The sequence below is a fragment of the Heterocephalus glaber genome, unplaced genomic scaffold, assembly GCF_053883595.1.
Source record: "Heterocephalus glaber isolate CG9 unplaced genomic scaffold, H.glaber_assembly_v1.0 deba00001745, whole genome shotgun sequence".
Taxonomy (NCBI): domain Eukaryota; kingdom Metazoa; phylum Chordata; class Mammalia; order Rodentia; family Bathyergidae; genus Heterocephalus; species Heterocephalus glaber.
Genome location: NW_028258451.1, coordinates 1564039 through 1583066, shown reverse-complemented (window position 1 = coordinate 1583066; position 19028 = coordinate 1564039). Strand labels below are relative to the sequence as shown.

At 59.6% G+C, this 19028-nt stretch overlaps 1 protein-coding gene across 8 annotated transcripts; it reads right to left on the bottom strand.

Annotated features, from left to right (window-relative positions):
* Positions 1 to 1850: 1850 nt before the first annotated feature.
* Eps8l1 (EPS8 signaling adaptor L1) lies at positions 1851 to 15563 on the bottom strand. Of its 8 annotated transcripts, none has more exons than XM_021246120.2 (20): positions 15215 to 15561; positions 11026 to 11175; positions 9779 to 9819; positions 9514 to 9572; positions 9018 to 9179; positions 8657 to 8809; positions 8389 to 8471; positions 7882 to 8158; positions 7489 to 7615; positions 7198 to 7286; positions 7038 to 7112; positions 6804 to 6952; positions 5766 to 5856; positions 5658 to 5686; positions 3884 to 4118; positions 3663 to 3794; positions 3283 to 3394; positions 2741 to 2915; positions 2257 to 2389; positions 1851 to 2172 (listed from the first exon to the last, which is right to left on the bottom strand). In XM_021246120.2, exons 1-20 carry the CDS (start codon positions 15553 to 15555, stop codon positions 2086 to 2088), a joined length of 2700 nt encoding a protein of 899 aa, XP_021101779.2. In that variant the 5' UTR covers positions 15556 to 15561; the 3' UTR covers positions 1851 to 2085. The 8 variants fall into 8 exon arrangements, 7 of the variants coding, with proteins under 7 accessions (XP_021101779.2, XP_087057082.1, XP_087057083.1 ...); XM_087200956.1 differs by having other exon boundaries at positions 5766 to 5907; positions 15215 to 15560; XM_087200957.1 differs by having other exon boundaries at positions 3884 to 3998; positions 15215 to 15560.
* Positions 15564 to 19028: the final 3465 nt, after the last annotated feature.

Below are 19028 nucleotides of genomic sequence, written 5' to 3'. Positions count from 1 at the left end.
TTCCCAGTCCTGCCACAGTGGAGGTGGAGCCGAGCAGGAGCTGCCCCAGTCAGAGCTCGCTCATCCACTCAGTGATCCCTGGGCCTGTCCTGCCTGCCAGGCCTGGTGGTGTCTGCTGGGTACTGTAGTGAAGAAGACGGGCAGGGGTGGCAGCACATGCCTGAAATTCCACTACTCAGGAGGCTGAAGCAGGAAGGTTGAAAGTTTGAGGCCAGCTTGGGCAAGTTAGGCCCTGGCTTAAAATGGTAATCTTTAAAAAAGGCCAGGGATGTAGCTCTGCGCAGGATTGCTTGGGTGTGTGGGGTGGGGTTCAATCACCAGCACTGCAAAAAACCAAAAACCAAAGGTCTGATGCATTTTGGGAGAAGAGGGTGGACACCCAAGAACAGCCCAGGCAGAGGACAGGGAGATGTGTGCTGTGTGCAGGGTGATCTGGGAGGCCTCCAGGGAAAGGCACAGGTACACCCTCGAGGTGGCAGGGAGTGAGCGTGTGCCTGAGGGCTGTGCAGAGGCCCTGGGTGTGGGTGCAGGACAAAGCAGCTGTGGCTAGACAGGAGTAGGGGATGAGGTTATGCAGCAACATGGCACTGAGCGGGACCCGCTCTGAGGTCTTGCTGGCTTCTCACTGACAGACGGGCTGGGGCTTAGGGACAGGGGGACTGGCTGAGGTTGAAGTCCCAGCACATTCGGTGGTGGCTGGAACGGTGGTGAAGATGGTGACAGACGCAAGATCCAGGAGGCTGGAAGGCCTGGCCTCTGGATGTTTCCACAAGGCCCTGGTGTGTGCTTCCTGAAGGAATTTGATCCTCAGCCCCGGCTTGGACGGGTGGGATGTGGAGCTCGGGGACTGAGGCTCGGAGGCCTGGGGGACTGCTTGGTTCCTGTGAAATGTGTGGCAGAGCCCGTCAACACTTAGATAAAAGGCCCCGTGGTGGCAGGAAGAGGGTGACCCTGGCTGGCATGGGCCTTTGGCTACCGAGCTGGAGGGGGAGCCAAGGGAGGTGTCTGGGAAGGGGACAGGAGCAGGATGGTTGTGGGAAAGCGTCTTGGAGACTGGAAGTGGCCATTGTCCCAGAAGGAAACCAAGGCCAGAGCATGGAAGCGGGGCTAGAGGCGGCTCCTGGCCGTGCCCGCAGTCCCTGGCCCATCTGGTTTCAGGGCACCATCTGGTGGCTCAAGTGGGAACTGAGCCTCAGGAAGGCCGCCACAGGTCTAGAGGCCCGTGGGGAGCCTGGCAGTGGGTGCTCTGGGGACGCTTGGGAAGACCCACTCTCCATAGTCAGAGGGGTGTGCAGTCTGCCCAAGGGTGTGAGCCAGAGAAAACCACACCGATAGTGGGGCAACCTGCAGGCTCCCAAGGACAGCATGGCACGCTCCGGAGGCAGCCAACTCCCCAAGGCTGGACCCCTGGCAGAGACACGGATACTGGGAGACTAGCCAGGGGGTGCAGGGCAGGCTTCCCTAGAGTGGGCATTCGAGCTGGGCCAAGAAGGATGAATGAGTTCGCCAGAGAAAGGCTGTTGTGACCAGCAGAAAATCAAATGAAAGACGCCTGTGCTTGAAGGGGCCTGGGAGAGAGAAGGGCAGGATCAGCGTGCGTGGGGAATGAGGTGGGGTGGTGAAAGATGATGCCCGAGAGGGAGGAGGGAAATATATACTCGAGGGCACTGGGGGAGCCACAGAGGAATTCTGAGCGAGGGACAGGTGTTCAGAAGACGGGCGAGCTGGAAGACAGAGCGGGATCCCCGGGATGCAGGGGAGGGCCCTGGGAGGGAAATCTCAGAAGGGGGCCAGAGGCAGCTTCCCTGGCTCCCTGGTAGCCAAGCAGAGAGAGGACAGCGTAGACTCGGTAACTGAAAGGAGGCTGTTTATAGGCTAGGGTATACGTCACGAGGCACAGGGTTGCGGGGTGCCCGCTCCCAGGGAGGGCCCCTTGAGCGCTCGGCAGGCAGGGAGGCAGGACTCCAGCGGGGCCGTGCGTCTGCGCGGGCCCGGGCCAGCTCGGCGGTCCTCCGGGACTGGAGTCCGCGGTCCCGCGGGGCAGGCGCCCCGTCACGGTCACGTCGGCGAAGGGGCCGGCGAGGGTCAGATGACCTCCGCTTTCATCTCGCCTTCCACCTTCTTCTTCTGCTTCTCCATCACCGCCTCCAGCTCGGACACTTTCTCTTTGTCCTGCGGGGCGAGTGGGAGTCAGGCCGTGGCTGCCGAGCTCTCGGCGCTACCCGCCCGTCGGCCCCGGCGAGCGGCCGCCCTCACCTCTAGCAGCGCACGCTGCACCGTGAGCTGGCTGTGCACGCGCGCGCCTTCCTCCGGGCTCACCGCCCGCAGCTCCTCCTTCCGCAGCGAGAAGAGCTGCGCACCTGTCAGCACGCCCAGCGCGTCCACAGTCCTGCACCGGGCCGGGGCGGGCGGTCAGGCCTGTGGCCCAATCATAGCTCAAGCCCCCTCCAGCCTCGCCAAACACGTCAGGACTGCTTAGCCGCTTGTCCAATCAGAGCAGCGTCCCCACCTCTCAATCACAGCCCGCGGTCCTGGGGCGAAAGCGCGCCCTCTTCCGAGATGGGGCGGGATTTTCCTGGGGGCGCCAATCGGAATCTGGGAAATCTACTAGCGGTACACCCAGACTATAAATTTGGGCCAATCACTGCTCCCCGTGGGCTCCACGCCCCACTCCGAGCCATTCGGAACCTCCGCTCCCAGCGCCTGGCCTCTCCGCGCATGCGCCTGCGATCCCACTCACCCAACGCTAAACCCCTTGGCCTGTAGCCAGGCGCGGACCTCCGCGGCGTCGGAGCTCCGGCTGAGCTGCGGCTCCGGTGCGCGGGGTCCCGGGGCTACGCGGCTGGGAACCGAGCGGCCCTGGGCCAGGCGCGCCTGCAGCTCCTCGTTCACACTCAGCATCTGGGAGAATTTCTCTGCAGGCGAGGAGCCGGGAGGGATGCAGTACGCATAAAGGGCGAGGGAGTCTGGGCCGGGGCCTCTAGCGTCCCAAGGATGGGTCGATTGAGAATCCATTCTCATTCTTTCTCTGGAACCCAAGGTCTTCGCACTGAGCTACCCCCTACCCCCTTGCTTTTTAAAAAGTTTTGAGCCTGGATCTCGTTAATTTACTAAGTTACTGAGGTTGGGCTCGAGCTTGCGATCCTCCGGGCTCACCATCCCAGGGTGCTGGGATTACAGGCGTGCGCCATCAGGCCTGGCTTCATTTTCTCTTTCTAAGCCACCGTTCCCGGAAAAGAGAGGACAAGGACCGCTCCTCCGAGGGGCTGCCTCAACACTCACCCTTCTCGCTAGGCTCCAAGTTGCTGAGGCTGTCGCAGCTGTCCCAGTGGGGCTGAGCGGGAGCTGGGGCCCGGGCTGGAGCTGGGGGGTTAGGAGGAGGCGTGCTGTTCTCCTGGGGGCGAAAGAGGCTCCCTAGGTCAGGGGGAGGACTTCGAGTCCCGCTGCTCCCTCTGAACTTTTGTTTTTTGTACCAGGGATTGAACTCAGGACCTTGTGCTTGCAAGGCAGACTCGGTCCCACTGAGCCAAATCCCTGGCCCTCCCTCTGAACTTCTGGGCCCCCAGTCAGAACTCTTGACACTGGGTCCCCATGCCCTTCATTCTCAGAATCCAGGATCTGGCCCCCACCTCTCCCTCAGGATCCCAGTCTGCCTGGCTCACCGGGCTTCGCGCAGGGCTCTGGCTGTGGTCCGCTCGGGGTCCGGGATGGGGTGTCAGGATATTATAGGGTACATAACCCTCCCGGCCCTGTTGGTCCCGAACCTTCCACCACTTGCGCCTGTCATCCAGGACCTGGGTGGGGTAGGAAAAGCCTCAGGGCCTGGGGCTGCGGCTGAGCTGGGTTGTGCTGGCCAGTTCGACTGGAAGCCACGGTTCCTAACCTCCAGCACTGCTCGCTGCTTGATGGACAGTTCGCTGCTGTTGCGGGCCTGGAAGTCGTAATTACAGAGGACCCACTTTCCTGCTGGCTCTGGCCCTGGCTCCGGCTCTGGGTGACTGAGAGGAATTGGGAAGGTGGAGATGAAAAGGCAGCCAGCCCCACTGGTCTGGGCTGTGAGGTGCTGGTGCGAGTAGAGGTTAGAGCCAAGCTGGGGAGGGGGCCAGGTTAACTGGGATCTGAAATAGTAACAAAGATTTGCGTAGTTTGCTCCTTCCCTTTCCTGGCCTGGTGCTGGCCTATGATGTGGGTATTAGCAACACTTCCATTTATCGGGGAACGACAGAGTGCTCAGGAAAAATAGCTGCCATTTATTAAGCACCTGCTAGGGCCCCGGCTCATGTATTATGGTGATTCGTAGTAAAAGCAATAGCTGCAGCTATGTGTGTAGCAATACAGGCCCGGTACTGTTCAGAGTATGTAGATTAGCTGATTTGATCCCCCTGAGGACCCGTGGTAGAACCATCAATTTGGACCCCACTTCCTTCCTTCTGTGGACACCTCTTATCCGTTTTCACAGGCAAAGATGCTTTGGCACAGTAATGGAAAGGCCAGGGAGTGAGGAAGCGGCGTTGGGGGACTGGGTCCAGGCACTGAATGTCGCTGTCCCTCTGCCCTGCTTGTGTGCAGCTGATGGGAGCCCAAGTTCAGCCACGGCGTTGAGCTTCACCAGCCCCTGTTTCTGGGGCTTCCTGCGCTTCCCCAGACACTGCCATCCCCCGTTTCCTTTGTAAGCACTCAAGGCTCAGGGAAGTGAGTGGAAAGCTAGAGGGGTCCCAAGCCCAAGCTTTGGAAGCCCAGGGGTGCAGGGCTGGGGGGGGGGTTCTGCGACACTAGGCAGCTGAGGGGCCTCAGCCTGAATCAGGCCTACCTGTGCAGGGGAGAGGGGGGGTCTTCAGGGCTGCGGCACCCCCTGTGTGGGACTGGCAGCTGCCAGCATGCTGTCCTTGCAGAGCCCTCTGCCGGGGGCCCCCAGCCAGACCCCCATTCACCTCTGGTTCCTTCCCGTCTCAGGTTGGCTCCCTCTGATCTGCCCCTTGCTGGCCCAAGGACCCTAGACTTCTGGCTCTGTCTTCTTCTTCCTCCCAGAACCCAAGACCCTGAGTCCCCATAGTGTGGCAGAACCACGAGTTTGGATCCCTGGTTTTTTCTTTCCCAGGAGTCCAGGTCTCAAGCTTCAGTTTCCTCTTCCTTTCAGCTCCAAGTCTGGAGGGACTTGGAGTATTGCTTTAAAGCCTTTGGGAAACTGGAAGTCCCACTTCCCAGCTTCCCTGCCAGTGGCCCAGAGGCACTGTCAGGTCCCAACTCTACCAGCAACTTGACCCCAAGCCCTTGAAGCCCCAGCCTGCTCCTCCGAATCCCCAGTGCCAAATCTGAGTTTTTCAAAACACAAACATCCATCCCCAGCCTCGCCCTCTGACACCAGGACTCTGTCCCCGCAGGAACCCAGGCATGACGCGCCTTCCAGACTGTGCCCCTCGAGGACCCGGTCCAGCCTCCAGGACCACCCACTCCCTGCCCCAGGGACCTGCCCCCCCACCTTGCCCCTCCCCTTCCTCCAGCCCCTCCCCCACCCCTCCCCGCCCCTCCTGTCACCACCTCACCCACCTGTGAGCAGTGAGGAGACAAGAAAAAGACAGAAAAGGGGGCCGGGTCAGTGCCAGGAGCCGGGGATGCACCCCTCCTGAACACCCTGCCCACCTGGAGCGGACACTCACCCATTGACGGCGACTTGGGGTGCGCTTTGCTGCAGGGAGGGAGATAGCCTGGGTCAGGTGGAGTTCGTGCCCGACCCCCCTTGGGCCTGGGGAATTCCCCGGCCTCACCTGCTGGCGCTGCCGCTCGTGTTGGAGCTGCTTCTCCACCGAGTCCTCCCAGGCACGGCCCTGGGGATCGGTGGCCGGCGGCTCCCAGCCGCTGTAAAATTTGGGGCTGTAAGCGGGTCCCTCCTCTAGGGGCAGCTCCAGCCTGTGGTCCGGGACAGCGGTGGCTCAGAGATTCTGGTCCGCGAGGACACAGGCTCTCTCTAAGCACTGTCACGACTTCAGTTGTTTTTAGGTCAACTCCCTTCTGATGGCCCGCTCAACTTGTTTTGAGACAGGGTCTCGCTATGTAGCTCAGGGTGGCCTTGAACTGTGTATCCCTGGCTGACCTTGAACTTGAGGAGATCCTCCCGCCTCAGCCTCCTGAGTTCTGGGAGTACAGGTGTGCACCACCACCCCTGGTTCCTCTCAGCTTCTATCTCACCTCCCACCCCAAAGCAATTTTCTAGCTACTTTCATCCCTCCCTTTCACCCACGTCAGATCTCTTGTTCTGCTCCTACACTGAATCTCGAAGTTCAGGCTTGGTCTTATCCATTTTTTTTTTTTTTTTTTTTTTTTTTGGTATCGGGGATCAAACTCAGGACCTTGCGCTTGCGAGCTAGGGGGCGGCAAACTGAGCTAAATCCCCGGCCCCAAGTCCTACCCTGAAATCTACAGGAGGCACCTTCAAAAAAGCCCCGCCTCTTCAATATAGCGACGCCCACTCACCTAAGTCCCGCCCCTGCCACGCAGTCCTCTAGCTTTGCCTTTTTTGGGTAGTACTGGAGATTGAACCCTGAACCCTGAAATCCTCCTGCCTCAGCCACAGGCGTGCCCTAGTCCTTACCTTTTTCAGCAATCCGACTGATCGTCTGGTTAGATTTTAAACTTTTCCTTCATGCTAATTTCTAGCCTTTCCTCAATCGGATCCTGCATGTACCCTAAGCCCCGCCCCATCCTCAATGTCCTTATCCACACCCCCTAGCTAAGTCCCGCCTCTAGCCTGACCTGCCCAGCCCCTTTCCGGTTTCCACGCCCTCTGTGCTCCGCCGGTCCCTTACCCGGGGCGGGTCCAGGAGTCCCCGAGCGAGGTCCACAGCGCGTTTTCCCGAGGGGTGACATTGTCTCGCAGCAGCGTCACAGCCTCGGAGGTCAGGTGCGGCCGCCCTACGGCGCTGGCGAACTCAGGGCCACCGGATGTGTTCACGATCTGCAGGGCGGCAGGGGTCGGGATGGCATCAACCCCTCTGCTCTGCCCCGGCCTGCGGGGGACGCAGCGAGCAGCACCGGCTCACCATCTGCAGCGGTCCGAACAGAAAGTGCAGCAGCTCCGGGGAGGAGGGGTTGGCGATGTTGCCGCGCAGTCGGGCCTAGGCGGGGTGGCGCCGGGTTAGTGAGGGAAGGTAGGGGTCACCGCCCTCTGTCCCCGCGAGGCCCAGGGCCGCGCGTCCTCACCAGCAGGCTGAAGGCATACTTGATTTTCTGAAGCACGTCCGTATACTCGGATTCCGAGGGTGGCTTGGCCCGCAGCGTCAGCAGGCCCTCTGTGAGTGGCAGGCACGGTGGTGGGGCCCCGGGGCGACTGGTGACATCGCCAGAGAGGGGCGGGCACCCAGGGACACTCCGGGAGGACACCCGTTAGAAGCCAGGCCCCACCGGCGGAGGGGGAATGGAGATGCTGGAGGGGAGGAATCTTTGGGAGCGACCCAGGAATGGGCGCTCTGGATCCTTTGGGGCGTTCCTTACCCCCAGCCGCCCGGCGCCGGGTCCTTCGGCCACGCTCCCGGTGCTCCAACACGCGGGTGGCCTCCGCAGACTTCTGCAGCCTCGACACGAAGGTCTCTATGTCCTCAAACACGTGGTTCAGGATGTCCTGGGAACCAAGGGAGAGGGACCCTCATCACCTTCGACCTCGACCGCATAGACACGCCCCCGGGCCATGCCACGCCCCTGGTGGGACGCACGGGTGAGCACGCCCCCGGAGCACCGGCCAGGCCCGTGGAGCTGAGTGGCACTCAAAGGCCCAGCACCTCCACTCACGGACGAGCTAGAGACCAGTGCCATAGCCTCGACCCAGAAGGATGGCTTGACTGGCCCTGAACCCGACAGCCCCGCCCCAGGCCCTGCTCCGCCCCTCACCACTTCGCGCTCCGCCTGCAGACCGGCCAGCTCCGGGCCGCGCGGGCCCAGGTCCGGACTCGCGGGGTCTGCCCTGCTCGCTGCGGCGCTCGCCGGGCCGGGCTTCGCCTCCGCCTCCGTTTCCGCCTCCGCCTCGGGGATGCGCTGCACCGGGGGCGCCCAGCGCCCTGCGGTGGGCGCCGCTGAGCTGATCACCGCGCGGACAGACGGGCGGCGCTGCAGGGGCGGGGTCTGGGCGGCGGGCGCAGTCCCGCGCTGCAGCTCCTCCTCCGCTGCCCTGTGGAGAAGCGGGGGTAACTGAGGCCGGATCAGCGGAGAGGGCCAGCGAGGGAGAAACTCGTGGCTGGGGAGGAGGCCCTGAGATCGAAGGGGCCAGACGTAGGCTCGGTGATGGGCGGAAACTGAGGCCAGAGGGAGAACCCGAGGGCCAGGAGAGGGGGTCTTCTCGTCTGGGAGGGGCAGGAGACCCCTTCCCCTCCCCCTCCCCCTTCGGGTGCAGCCCCTCACCTAAGCGCCGCTGCCCTGCGCTCCCCACGTCCCGAGCGGTAACTATGCAGAGCCCCCTGGATGTCCTCTCGGATCAGCTCCGCCTGCCAATCACGGAGTCAAGCCCCGCCCACTGCCTTCAGACCACGCCTAGGCCAGACTCCACCCTGCCCACAAACCCTCCCCTCCAGAGCGGCTTCCCAGGCCACGCCCCTCCCTGTTTCCCAGACCCCGCCTTTGCCAGCAGGCTACGCCCCATTTCTGTCCAGGTGGGGACACAGCCTCTCACCCCTAGCCGTAGGCCCTGGAAGAAGTGCACGTCGGGCTGTGGGCGCTCGGGCTCCTGACACACCAGCAGCAGCAGCAGCGAGCGGCTCCGGCCCGGCAGCGTCACCGCGTCGCAGCGCACTATGGAGCCCAAGGGATAGGACTCCAGCTCCTCCTGGAGGCAGGATAGCAGGGTAAACTGAGGCACAGGCTGCTACTACTGCACCACGGCGACTGCAGTGCTCAGTGGGTTCAGGAGCGGGGCAGGGCGGCTCTCGTTTAATAGGAGCGGCTGGCGGGCTGGAAACGGACGCTTGCCACCCTGCGCTCAGCCCTCGGAGTCCTGGGTCAGAGCCCAGCCACTCCTCCGCTCACTTCCTCACCTTGGAGGCCGGGTCGAGCAGCGTGACATGGCCAGGGGACACGCGCAGCAGCATCTCCTGGGTCCAGACGCGGCCCTGGCTGTCCATGACAGCCAGCTTCCTGGATGCATCCTCCACTGTGTGCACGCCGTCCTCCTCGCCCAAGCAGAAGGTCACCAGGTGCTGGCACCGCAGAGACGGCAGTGAGTGGATGGGGCCCTGGGACACAGACTTCCCACCTGAGGCCCACCGCACCTGCTCCAGGAAGCCGCCCCATCACCTCTGGAGTCGGCCCCTCTGCCTGGGGCCCCTGTCCTGTTCTCCCTACCGATGGTGGGCACCCGACTGGGGAACAAGGGTCTGGATTACAACTACTTCCTCTCAGCGCCTCCTGAGACCCCAGGTCGCCTCTGGGCCGTGTCCCCCACAACCCCTGCCTCAGTGCAATTTGTCTCTGTTCAGCACCAAGCTGATACAGAAAAAGCAGACTCTCCCTGCAGGAGCAGACCAGACTCACATTGACCTGGTACTGGGACACATCGGCCATCACCACTGTGGAGTAACGCTTCCTCTGCTCTGTGTGGGAAGGAGGAGGCGCACAGCAGTCAAGCCCAGCCTTCTCCCTCAGACCCAGGGTCCCAGGCCAGGTCTCCTCGCTCAGAGCTGGGGTCCGGGCCCAGCCTCCTCCCTCAGACCTGGAGTCCAGCCCAGGCCCTCCTCCGACACCAGACTACAGGCCCAGGCTGCCTCGCCTGGCCCTGGATTCCAGGCCCCTCACTCACCATAGATAGACTTGGCACTTGGCTTTGGGGCAGCTTCTGGGCTGGTGAAAGAAAAGAGAGTGGGAGAGGTTGTGGGAATTTGGGGCAGAACCCACCGAGTGCCAGGCAGCACCACAAGGCCTTCACGGTGAGGGTGCTGGGAAGCCATGGAGGGCTTGGAGCAGGGAAGGCCAGGGCCATCCTGGTATTGGAGAAGATAGGTAAGCTGTGGTCATGAGTGAGGCCCCACTGGCATTCAGACCTGGGTTCAAATCCTCTGTGCTACTTCATTGCCATGAGCCTGGGCAGGAGACTCATTGTCTCTGCCTCAGTCTCCCTTGCTGTAAGATAGCATCCGGCTGCTGGGGCTGTCGGGCACATCAGTGTGATGATGCCTGTGCAGTCTCCTCGGCCTCCGTAAGTGTCACGACCCTTACTGGGAAGGCCTTAGCCCAAGCAGTTCCTCTGTAAGTGGGAACTGGCGCAGTAGCTTCCGGAGCACCTGCCACTGCCCCGGGTTCGCTTCCCTCCTCCTACCCTGCGCGCTCTTTCCAGTGAATCTCCCTCTGTCTTCCGCTCTCCCTGGCTGCTCTTCAAGGGCGCTGTCTATGAGAATCCATACATGCCCTTGTCCACGGAAATAAGAGGATCTCAGACCTCAGGGGAGGGGCGAGGAAGGCTGAGGAAACTGTAGCCAAAGCCCTGCTCTTCATGCTGCTCCTGCCATTTAGGGGTCACCACAATTTGATTACCTCTGATCTGGGAAGCTCACTACCTACCATGCAGCTCTTTAGATCCATCTCTCTCTGTCCTGCCTGCTCACCATAGCCTGGAGTCCTCATCCTTAACAGCCCTGATTTTCTAGCAGAAGGTCAATATTTAATGAGAAGATAACTTCAGGGGCCCAAGCAGTCCCACAGATGGAGTGCCTGCTAGGGACCTGCTGTGAAATCCCCTGGCCTGGTGCTCCCGGGTCAGGGGAGAGCCGGGCTGAGGGTGTGGGGCTCTCTCCGTGAACCTGGGCTGGTCCCTCTAACCACAGCGGGAGGGAGGAGGGTGCTGGGCTCCTGGTGTCCTGGCCTGGGTGCTGCAAACTGGCTCTGCAGGTGTGGGGGCTGGGCCCTGCTTCTCCTCCCTCAGACCCGGGGTCTGGGCCCTGCTTCTCCTCCCTCAGACCCGGGGTCTGGGCCCTGCTTCTCCTCCCTCAGACCCGGCGTCTATCCGGGCCCAGCCTCCTCCCTTAGACCCAGGAAGGCAGTATCACTTACCCAGGGGTGACAGAGGTGGCAGCTGTGGTGCTCATGGTGCCCTTCGTGGGAGCTCTTGACCACCTGGAGTCTCCGGAGACAGCAGAGAGGTGAGCACCTGCTTGTGGCTGCTGCCCAGCCTCCTCCCTCAGGCCTCTGGTGCAGACGGCCCTGTGAGGTGCAGAAGTCCTGCCGCTGCTGGCCTGGCTCAGCTCTGGGTCTGGCCCTGGCTCCTGTCCTCCCAGCCCCTCCTGGTCCCCTTGCTCCTCCCTCCCTGCTGGCCGCAGCCTCTGCATACCTGAGCTCACTTGCTCACTGCTCACCTGGCAAGCGCTGAGGTGGCCGGGTGGGGCTGGCAGCCTATGCTAAGCGGGGTGGGGGAGGCCTTAGGGGAAGCGGGAAACTGATTTGTGTTGGTGGTGAAGACAACAGAAGAGCAACAACAACAATCTGATGTCACCCTTGTTCACGGGGCAGAGTCACAGCCTGCGTGTGCGTGTGTGCGTGTGTGTGCATGTGTGTGTGTGCATGTGCGTGTGTATGTGTGCATGTGTGTGTGCGTGTGCGTGTGTGCGTGCGTGTGTGATACTGGGGTCTGAACTCAGCTCTAGCACTGAGCTCTACCCCCAGTCCCTTTTTATATTTTAATTTAAAACAAGGTCTTGCTCAGCTGCCCAGGATGGTCTTGGACTTGGGATTCTCCTGCCTCAGCCTCCCAGAGTATTGGGATTACAGGTGTGTGCCACCAAGGTTCAAAGCTCTGTCTTTGGCTTCTCCCAACACCTGCAGCGGGGTCCCCTGGCCCTGCACTGCCACCTCCTCCGAGGACCGTTTTGTCCACAGTTGGCCCTCAGCCTCCTGGCCTGGCCCTCACCTGTCTCCCCCTCTTCTTCAGAAAGCTCCCTCCTTAATCCTCTGCCCCCAGGCCCGGGATCTGGCTCAGTAGGTGCCCACAAGGCACACACGGGCCCAGCCCTTCCCTACAGCGCTTTCCCTTCTCCGGACTCCCCTGAGGGCCCTGCTGGCTCAAGAGCTCACCTCTGCCCCCAAGGCTGGCCAGTGTGGTTTCCTGGGCCTGGCCACCGTCCCTCACAGAGACCCCCTGTGTGCGCGACCCTGTCCCTGCCTGACCAGCTCCGCCCGCCAGGGCCTCCCGGGTCCCTGGACAAAGGGGGATCCGGCTCTGCCCCTGGGGTGAGGCTCGGATTTCCTGTCTCCTCAGGATGCGATCAACACGTGTGTGCAGGCATGGCCCTCACAGCACGCTATGAAATGGGTCCTGTTCTGTTTTCTAGATGGGGAAACTGAGGCACGCTCAGGCTGAGTGATAGGCCTGGTGTCGTGGGGACGTGGTTGAAGCCATGCTATAATATGCTGTAGACCTGAGTACTTCCATGCAACCCGGTGCGACACTTTTTTTTCTTCAATACTGGGAATTGAACCCAGGGCTTCACACTGGTCTGCATGCCCAGCCCTTTATAAAATATCTATCTTTATTTCTTGTGCAGAGTCTCACTAGGGTGCTGAGTCAGTCGACCAGGATGCGTCCAACTTTCGGTCCTCCTGCCTCAGACTCCCAGAGTGCCACGAGGCCCGCCCGGCTGTGAGGTTCACTTTGTCGCCCTGCCCTTTTTTGGCTGTGTGACCATGGGCAAGTCACTTAGCCTCCCTGGGCTGCAGGACCCCAACTGTCCAGGGAGGACAGCAAGGCCGGGAGGGTAGCACAGGACACTGCAAAGGAGACAGGTCGGGGTGAGTGGCGGCAGGGACCTGGGCTTCTCCCTGGTGCAGTGATGGGCACAGGGGTCACTGCTGGGGCCGGAGCTGCCAGGTCGGCACTGAGCCTTCGAGAAGGGGCGCTGAGCCCGCAGGGCCAGCCTGACAGGCAGGTGCCGGGAGGAGGCATGTCCGAGGGGGTGACACGGGAGGGACCACAGCTCCTGCGGCTCAGCCCCGGCCAGCTCTGTCACTCTGGGTCTCTGTCACCTCAGGCCAATAATGGTTTCTGAGCTCTGTCCTGTCTAGATCAGGGTTTGAGGGAGGATGGGAGCCCCGAGGCCTCAGTCCAGGCACAGGAACACAAAGGCTGCAGCGGGGAGGTGCATAGCCAGGGTCACTGCGAGGCTGGGCTGTGACACAGAGGCCTGACACACAGGCTCCGGTCTGGACGGGAAAGGAGTGACTCAGAGGCATAGGGTCTGAGGGGGAGGCCGGGCCCGGGCCCTCTCCTGGGGTCCCACAGGAGGCTCCACAGGCTGAGCCCACGCACACAGCTCGCCTGCCTGGAGTAGCAGTGGGGGAGCTGAGAGCACTGGGGCGCTCCCCCGCCCAGCTGCCTGTGCCCCAGGAAGCCGTGTCTCTCCTAGACCACGCCTGCCCCTCCTGCTCAGCCCGCCCTGTCCTTGGTCCCCTCAAGCCCCTGGGTGCCTCCTGCAGCTTCCTCTCCTCCCTGGGTCACCAGGTACCACATGCAGCTCTCCACAGGACTTGTTTAGGACTCCCCGCACGTCCTCCCTCCTCCATCACCTCTGGCCGGGTGACCACACAGAGAAAGGGGGCATTCACCAGCAGCGGGAGCCATGGCCCGTGGTAGGGCAGGGAGGGGTCACAGACTGATGTCTCCACCCGCACAGACATGTAATTTACTCATTCCACGCGTAGTTCCTGCGCCTAATTGTCACTTCCCATTTGCCCTCAGAGGAGAGTCTTACCCAAGAAGTGGACGGAATGGAGGTGGCATGCATGGCCATTATTCATGATGACACATGCAGTAATGGAGGCAGCACGGGACGTTGTGTATCCCAGGGAAACACTGCAGCCTGGCTGATGTGTGTGTATGGGGCAGGCAAAGGAGCGGTCTCTGGTTAAACGATAACTGGATGGGGTTTTGTAGGATGCATAGAAGTTCTCTAATGAAGACGAGGCCAGGAATAACATTCTGAGCATTGAGAGTGGGATATGCGGTCCTGAGGTCTTGTCATTGGCAATACTTAAGCTCCTCCTGCGTGCCAGGCCTGCCGTAAGTGCTGGGGACGGAGGAGGCAGGTGAGGTCCTACTCCACGATACTGTCATAGGTGGGTGGAGGCACGTGTCAATAGGGCTCCAGGTGTGGTGAGCACCCTGGAGGAAAGATGCAGGAGAAGAGGGGGTGTGGGGAGTGGCTGCTGATTGGACCTGGATTTGGAGGCTGAGGCAGGAATGTGGCTGGATTTCAGGCTGGGATTCCTGGGGCAGCAGGAGAGCCCTCACGGTGTGGCCCGCCTGGGCGGCCCAGCGGCAACAGTGACGAGTGACCTAGAGACAGCCACAGGGGCCGCCCAACCAAGCCTCAGGTCCCGAGCTGCCGGCAGCTTGGGGCGCCCCTGCTGCAGCGGGGGGCGGGGGGCCGGGGCGGGTCCGAGAGCCAGACCAGCCCGCCAGGGCAGGGTGAGAACCGGCCAGGCCGGAGTGGGGAGCGCGGGCGGGTGGGGCTGTGTGTTCTGGGCGGGACCGGCCTGGCCTTTCCCTCCCGAGTCAGGCCTGCGTCCAGGGCCCCGGAGGGCTGGCGGGGTCGCACGTGTCTGCGCACGCCTCCCATCCCAGCTCTCTGGGAGGTTGAGGCAGGAGGACCCAAGGTTCAAGCCCAGCCGGGGCAACTTGGCGACTTAGCGGGACCCTATCTCAAAATAAAAAATAAGACAGGTCTGGGGATGCAGCTCAGCGAAGGCCCGGTTATCCCCGCCCCAAAAGCCGGGGAGGTAGAGCTCAGTCGACGACGAAACAGAGGACAGAAAGCACGACTGCATCACCAAGGCGGCACCAAGGGACAAGGACGGCTGTGCGGTCAGAGCTCTGCCTCAGGGTCTGCTCGACACCCCAGCCCCCGATGCCTCAGTTTCCCCAGCCTACACATTCACTACCTCATTCTTTCCTCCAATCAGTGTTTACTGAGCATGTGCTCCGGCCAGGCTGGCGGGGACCCAGGCCAAGCACAGGCGCAGCGCTTGGGAGCACGACCTCCAGCCTGCTCCAGGACTCGCGCGGACCACAGGGTCAGGAACGGCGCCGCCACGGCCACGATCGCGCACGCGCAGTGCTTCGGGCGGCGCCCCACGCTTCGGGGCAGGGTCCGCAGCATGGGGCCTTGTGCCTGCCCCTCCTTCCCTTCCTCCCACCAGGCTGTACCTGTGTGGCAGGGGACAGGCGCACTGACTAAACAGAACAAAGCACCTGCTCCAGGCACTGCGGCCAGGTGTCAGATGATTCCAACCTCTCGTGGCTTCAAGCGTTTGTTTGAGCCGTGGATCTGCTGTGGATGCCACTGAGACTCCGTGTGACAGACAGGGATCCAAGCACGGAGGGCGGCAGCGGCCGAGCACAGCACACAGGCAGCAGGAGCAGAGCTGGGCCCTGGGTAGGAGCCGGGCCGTGGGCGCGGCCGCGGGCGTCACCTCAGTGCATCGGGCTCCTTCATGACGCTGGGCAGGCGGGAGCCTGTGACTCGGTGCATTGTTCTCTGTAATCACCTCAACAGTTGGCAGGCTCTGCTTCTCGTGGTTAGGCCTGGTCATGAGTTACTTCCTGTCCTCCTTCCATATTCTACAACATGGCTGCAAATGATGGCCTGCTGCTTGTTAATAAAGTTTTATTGGAACACAGCTGTGTTCACTTGCATGCTGACAGCACCGACTGCCTGGCTCTTTCTCTGAGATAGTTGCTACTAAAACCCCAGTTTCCAGAGGAGCAGAAAAGGCACTGATCAGGACAGTACCTTTTCAAGGTAGAGGGCGCCTGCTTATGAACTGAGTGCCTATGTTAGTGAATTTTTACTGTTTTACATGTGAGGGTCAAGTGCTCTACCATGTGCTACAAACCCAGCCCTTTTTTGTTTTAAAACAAGATCTAAATTGCTCAAGTTGTCTTGGAACTTGTGATCCTCCTGCTTCAGCCTCCTGAGTAGCTGGGGTTACAGGTGTGTGCCACCATGCCTAGCTTTTCTTTATTTTTAATTGTGATAAAAGACACAGAACATAAAATTTATCCTTATAGCCATTTTGAAGTGAATGGCTTGCTATTGTTAAGCACACTCCAATTGTGCAGCTGCCACCACTGTCTACCCTAGAACTCTTTTCTTTTCTCATTTAATTTTTTTTGAGACAGAGTCTTGCTCTGCAGTCCAGGCTGGCCTTGAACTTGCCACGATCCTCCTGTCTCAGCTCCAGAGTGCTGGGATTACAGGGTTGTACTAGTATGCCAGATCCAGAACTCTTCATTTTGAAAACCGAGTCTCTCCCCATACCACAAGGATTGTTCCTCTACTCCTGCTGGCCTGGCTCCCACCTGTCCTGCTTCGGTCTCTCTGGTTCCCCTCCTGTAGCCAGCTCACGTAGGGGGAATCACGCCGTATCTGTCACGTGCTGACTGGGTTATTCCACCCCACCAGTCCTCAGGGTCAGCCCCCTAGCACCGTGTCAGACTTCCTCCCTGCAAGGCCAGTGACGTCCCCTGCTCTGACGGTGTGTTTGGTGGACCCATCCGTCTGTAGCCCCCCTGTAGTTAACCCCGCAGCTTCCTGCTCTCACAGGACGAGTTACCCCGCAGCCAGCACCCGTGATCCGGGAACGCCGAGAAAGCGCAGAGGCGCACAGCATGAGGAAAGGGAACAAGGAAAGCACTCAGCACTCTGTCCAGCAGGGACCCCACACAGAATGTTCCCGTACCGCTTTTCTGCAGTCTGAAAAACACGTGAGTGCACAAACTTGAAAAAGAGAGGGTGGGTGCCCCTCAGCGGACTAGGTGAGGGCGTCACACATGTTCCTGGGCTTTTGTGCCTTGTGAAGCCGGGGCTCGTCTGTCCAGACCCACACAGCAGGGCAGGGACCCTTGTTCTTTTTTAGTACGATTTTTTCCTCTTTTCAAAAAATTACTGCATATTTGTCATACATAATGATCACATTCATGGTAGGGAATTTGCACCTGTACATAAAATATCTCAATTCTTCTTTTTTTCCCATTTCCCTCTCCTTCCTTCAACTCTTTTCCCTTCTCCATTTACAAGACAACTTTGTTTCCATTTTTTTCTTCCTTCTCTTTTTTCTTTTCCTTTCCTTCCTCCCCCTATTCTTCCCTTGTTCCCCTTCCCATTTGAACATGTTCTTCCTACTTCCCAGTGTCTATCCTCCATTACGTTTCTCATTTACCCTTTGAGTTTCTCATACAAGAGAAACAATGTGATATTTAAACTTGTATGTCTGATTTATTTGACTTAAGATTATGGTCTCGAGGTCCATCTAGTTACCTAAAGCCAACTCAAGTTTATCCTTTATGTCAGAGTAGTACTTCATTGTATAAAAAAAAATCACATTTTGGGCTGGGGATTTAGCTCAGTGGTTCCGCCGCCTGCCTCGCAAGTGCAAGGTCCTGAGTTCGATCTCCGGTACCAAAAAAAAAAAAGAAAATCACATTTTTTGGGGGGGGGTACCGGGGATTGAACTCGGGTCCTTATGCTTGTACAGCAGGCAGCTAAACCACTGAGCTAAATCCCTGGCCCCAAATCACATTTTCTTGGGCATCTGGGCTGTTTCCAAGATTTGGCTATTATAAATTGTGCTGCTATAAACGTGTGTGTGGATATAGCACTGTGGTATAATGCTTTTAACTCTTCTGCAAAGATACCTAGAAGAGACACAGCTGGGTCAATTGGAACCTTTAGTTTTAATTTTTTGAGGACTTTCCAACTTTCCAACTTCCTTCTTCCTTTTCCTTCCTTCCTCCCTCCCTCCCTCCTTTCTTTTCCTTCCTTCCTTCTTTCCTTTCTCTCTCTCTCTCTTCTCTCTCTCTCTCTCTCTCTCTCTCTCTCTCTCTCTCTCTCTCTCTCTCTCTTTCCAGAATCTCGCTATGTAGTCCAGGCGGCCCTTAAACTGGTGGCAATGCTCCTGGCTCGGCTTCCCGACTGCTGGGACCTTTTTCTTTTCTCTCTCTCTCTTTTTTTTCAGTGGTGGGGATCAAACCTCAGGCTCACGCACCCATGGCAAGGGCTTTGCCACTGAGCTACAATCCAGCCCTTGCTGTTAGTGTTGGGGGTCTGGAGGGCAAGGTCCTGTTGCTGAATTCCCAGGGTTCAGCTCAGTGTCTGGGACACAGCAGCTTCTAAATAACTGCCGAAGGCAGTGAGTGAGCCCTCGCCTACTCACTGACAGTGAGCTTGGTTCTACTCGGTTCTAGTATCTTGTGAGAGAGAGATGGGCGCTGGAGAATATTTTCCTATTATGTTTCTTTTGGAAAAATAACCACTCCCCGGCATGAGTTCTGATGGGAACGGCCGGGGCGCACACGCAGACATGTTGTCACAGAGGGCTCGGCTCTCAGGAGTGCTGTGCTCACTGGCACTCCTCCCAGCGGGGAGTCCCCAAATCCTGGCCAAGACCTCCTCTTAGCATTGTTTGCAATCCTGCCCATCAGATAAGCGACATATATCTGTAATCCGATAAGTGAGACAGAGGTGCCAATCACATAAGTAAGAAAATACCACCCCGTCAGCGTCTGAGTGAGCTGCCCAGGTTTGGCACATGCGCGGCAGGTGCTGCACCAGGGCTGTGTTTATATTTTTTGTTTTGTTTTGCTTTTTAGTGAAGTACTGGGATATACAGTGCACCTGTGTCAGTGAACATCATTCAACGCCCTCATGCCCAGAAGTCCAGTTCTCAGGCCCTCCTCCCTCAGACACGGGGGTCCAGATTCCCGAGTCTTCTTCGTTGTAACCCAAGTCTATTAGGTGTAGGTTTCATAGAAATCTCAAATTTCTCTATAAAATCTATGAAGAGGTACTGTTTTGTCTGGAACATGGAGCAGCAGGAATCAATCTCCGAGCTCACGCCAGAACTGGGAGGTGCGTTTTAGAGAGTTGGGTGTGACGTCATCCCACCTGGCACTAGGCCCCGCCCCTTGACTCGAGCCCGCCTCCGCTCCTGAGGTTCCCAGAGGTCATAGCGGTGGGGCCCCGTTCTCATTGGCTCTCCGATAGTCCCCGCCCCCGCGGCTCCCG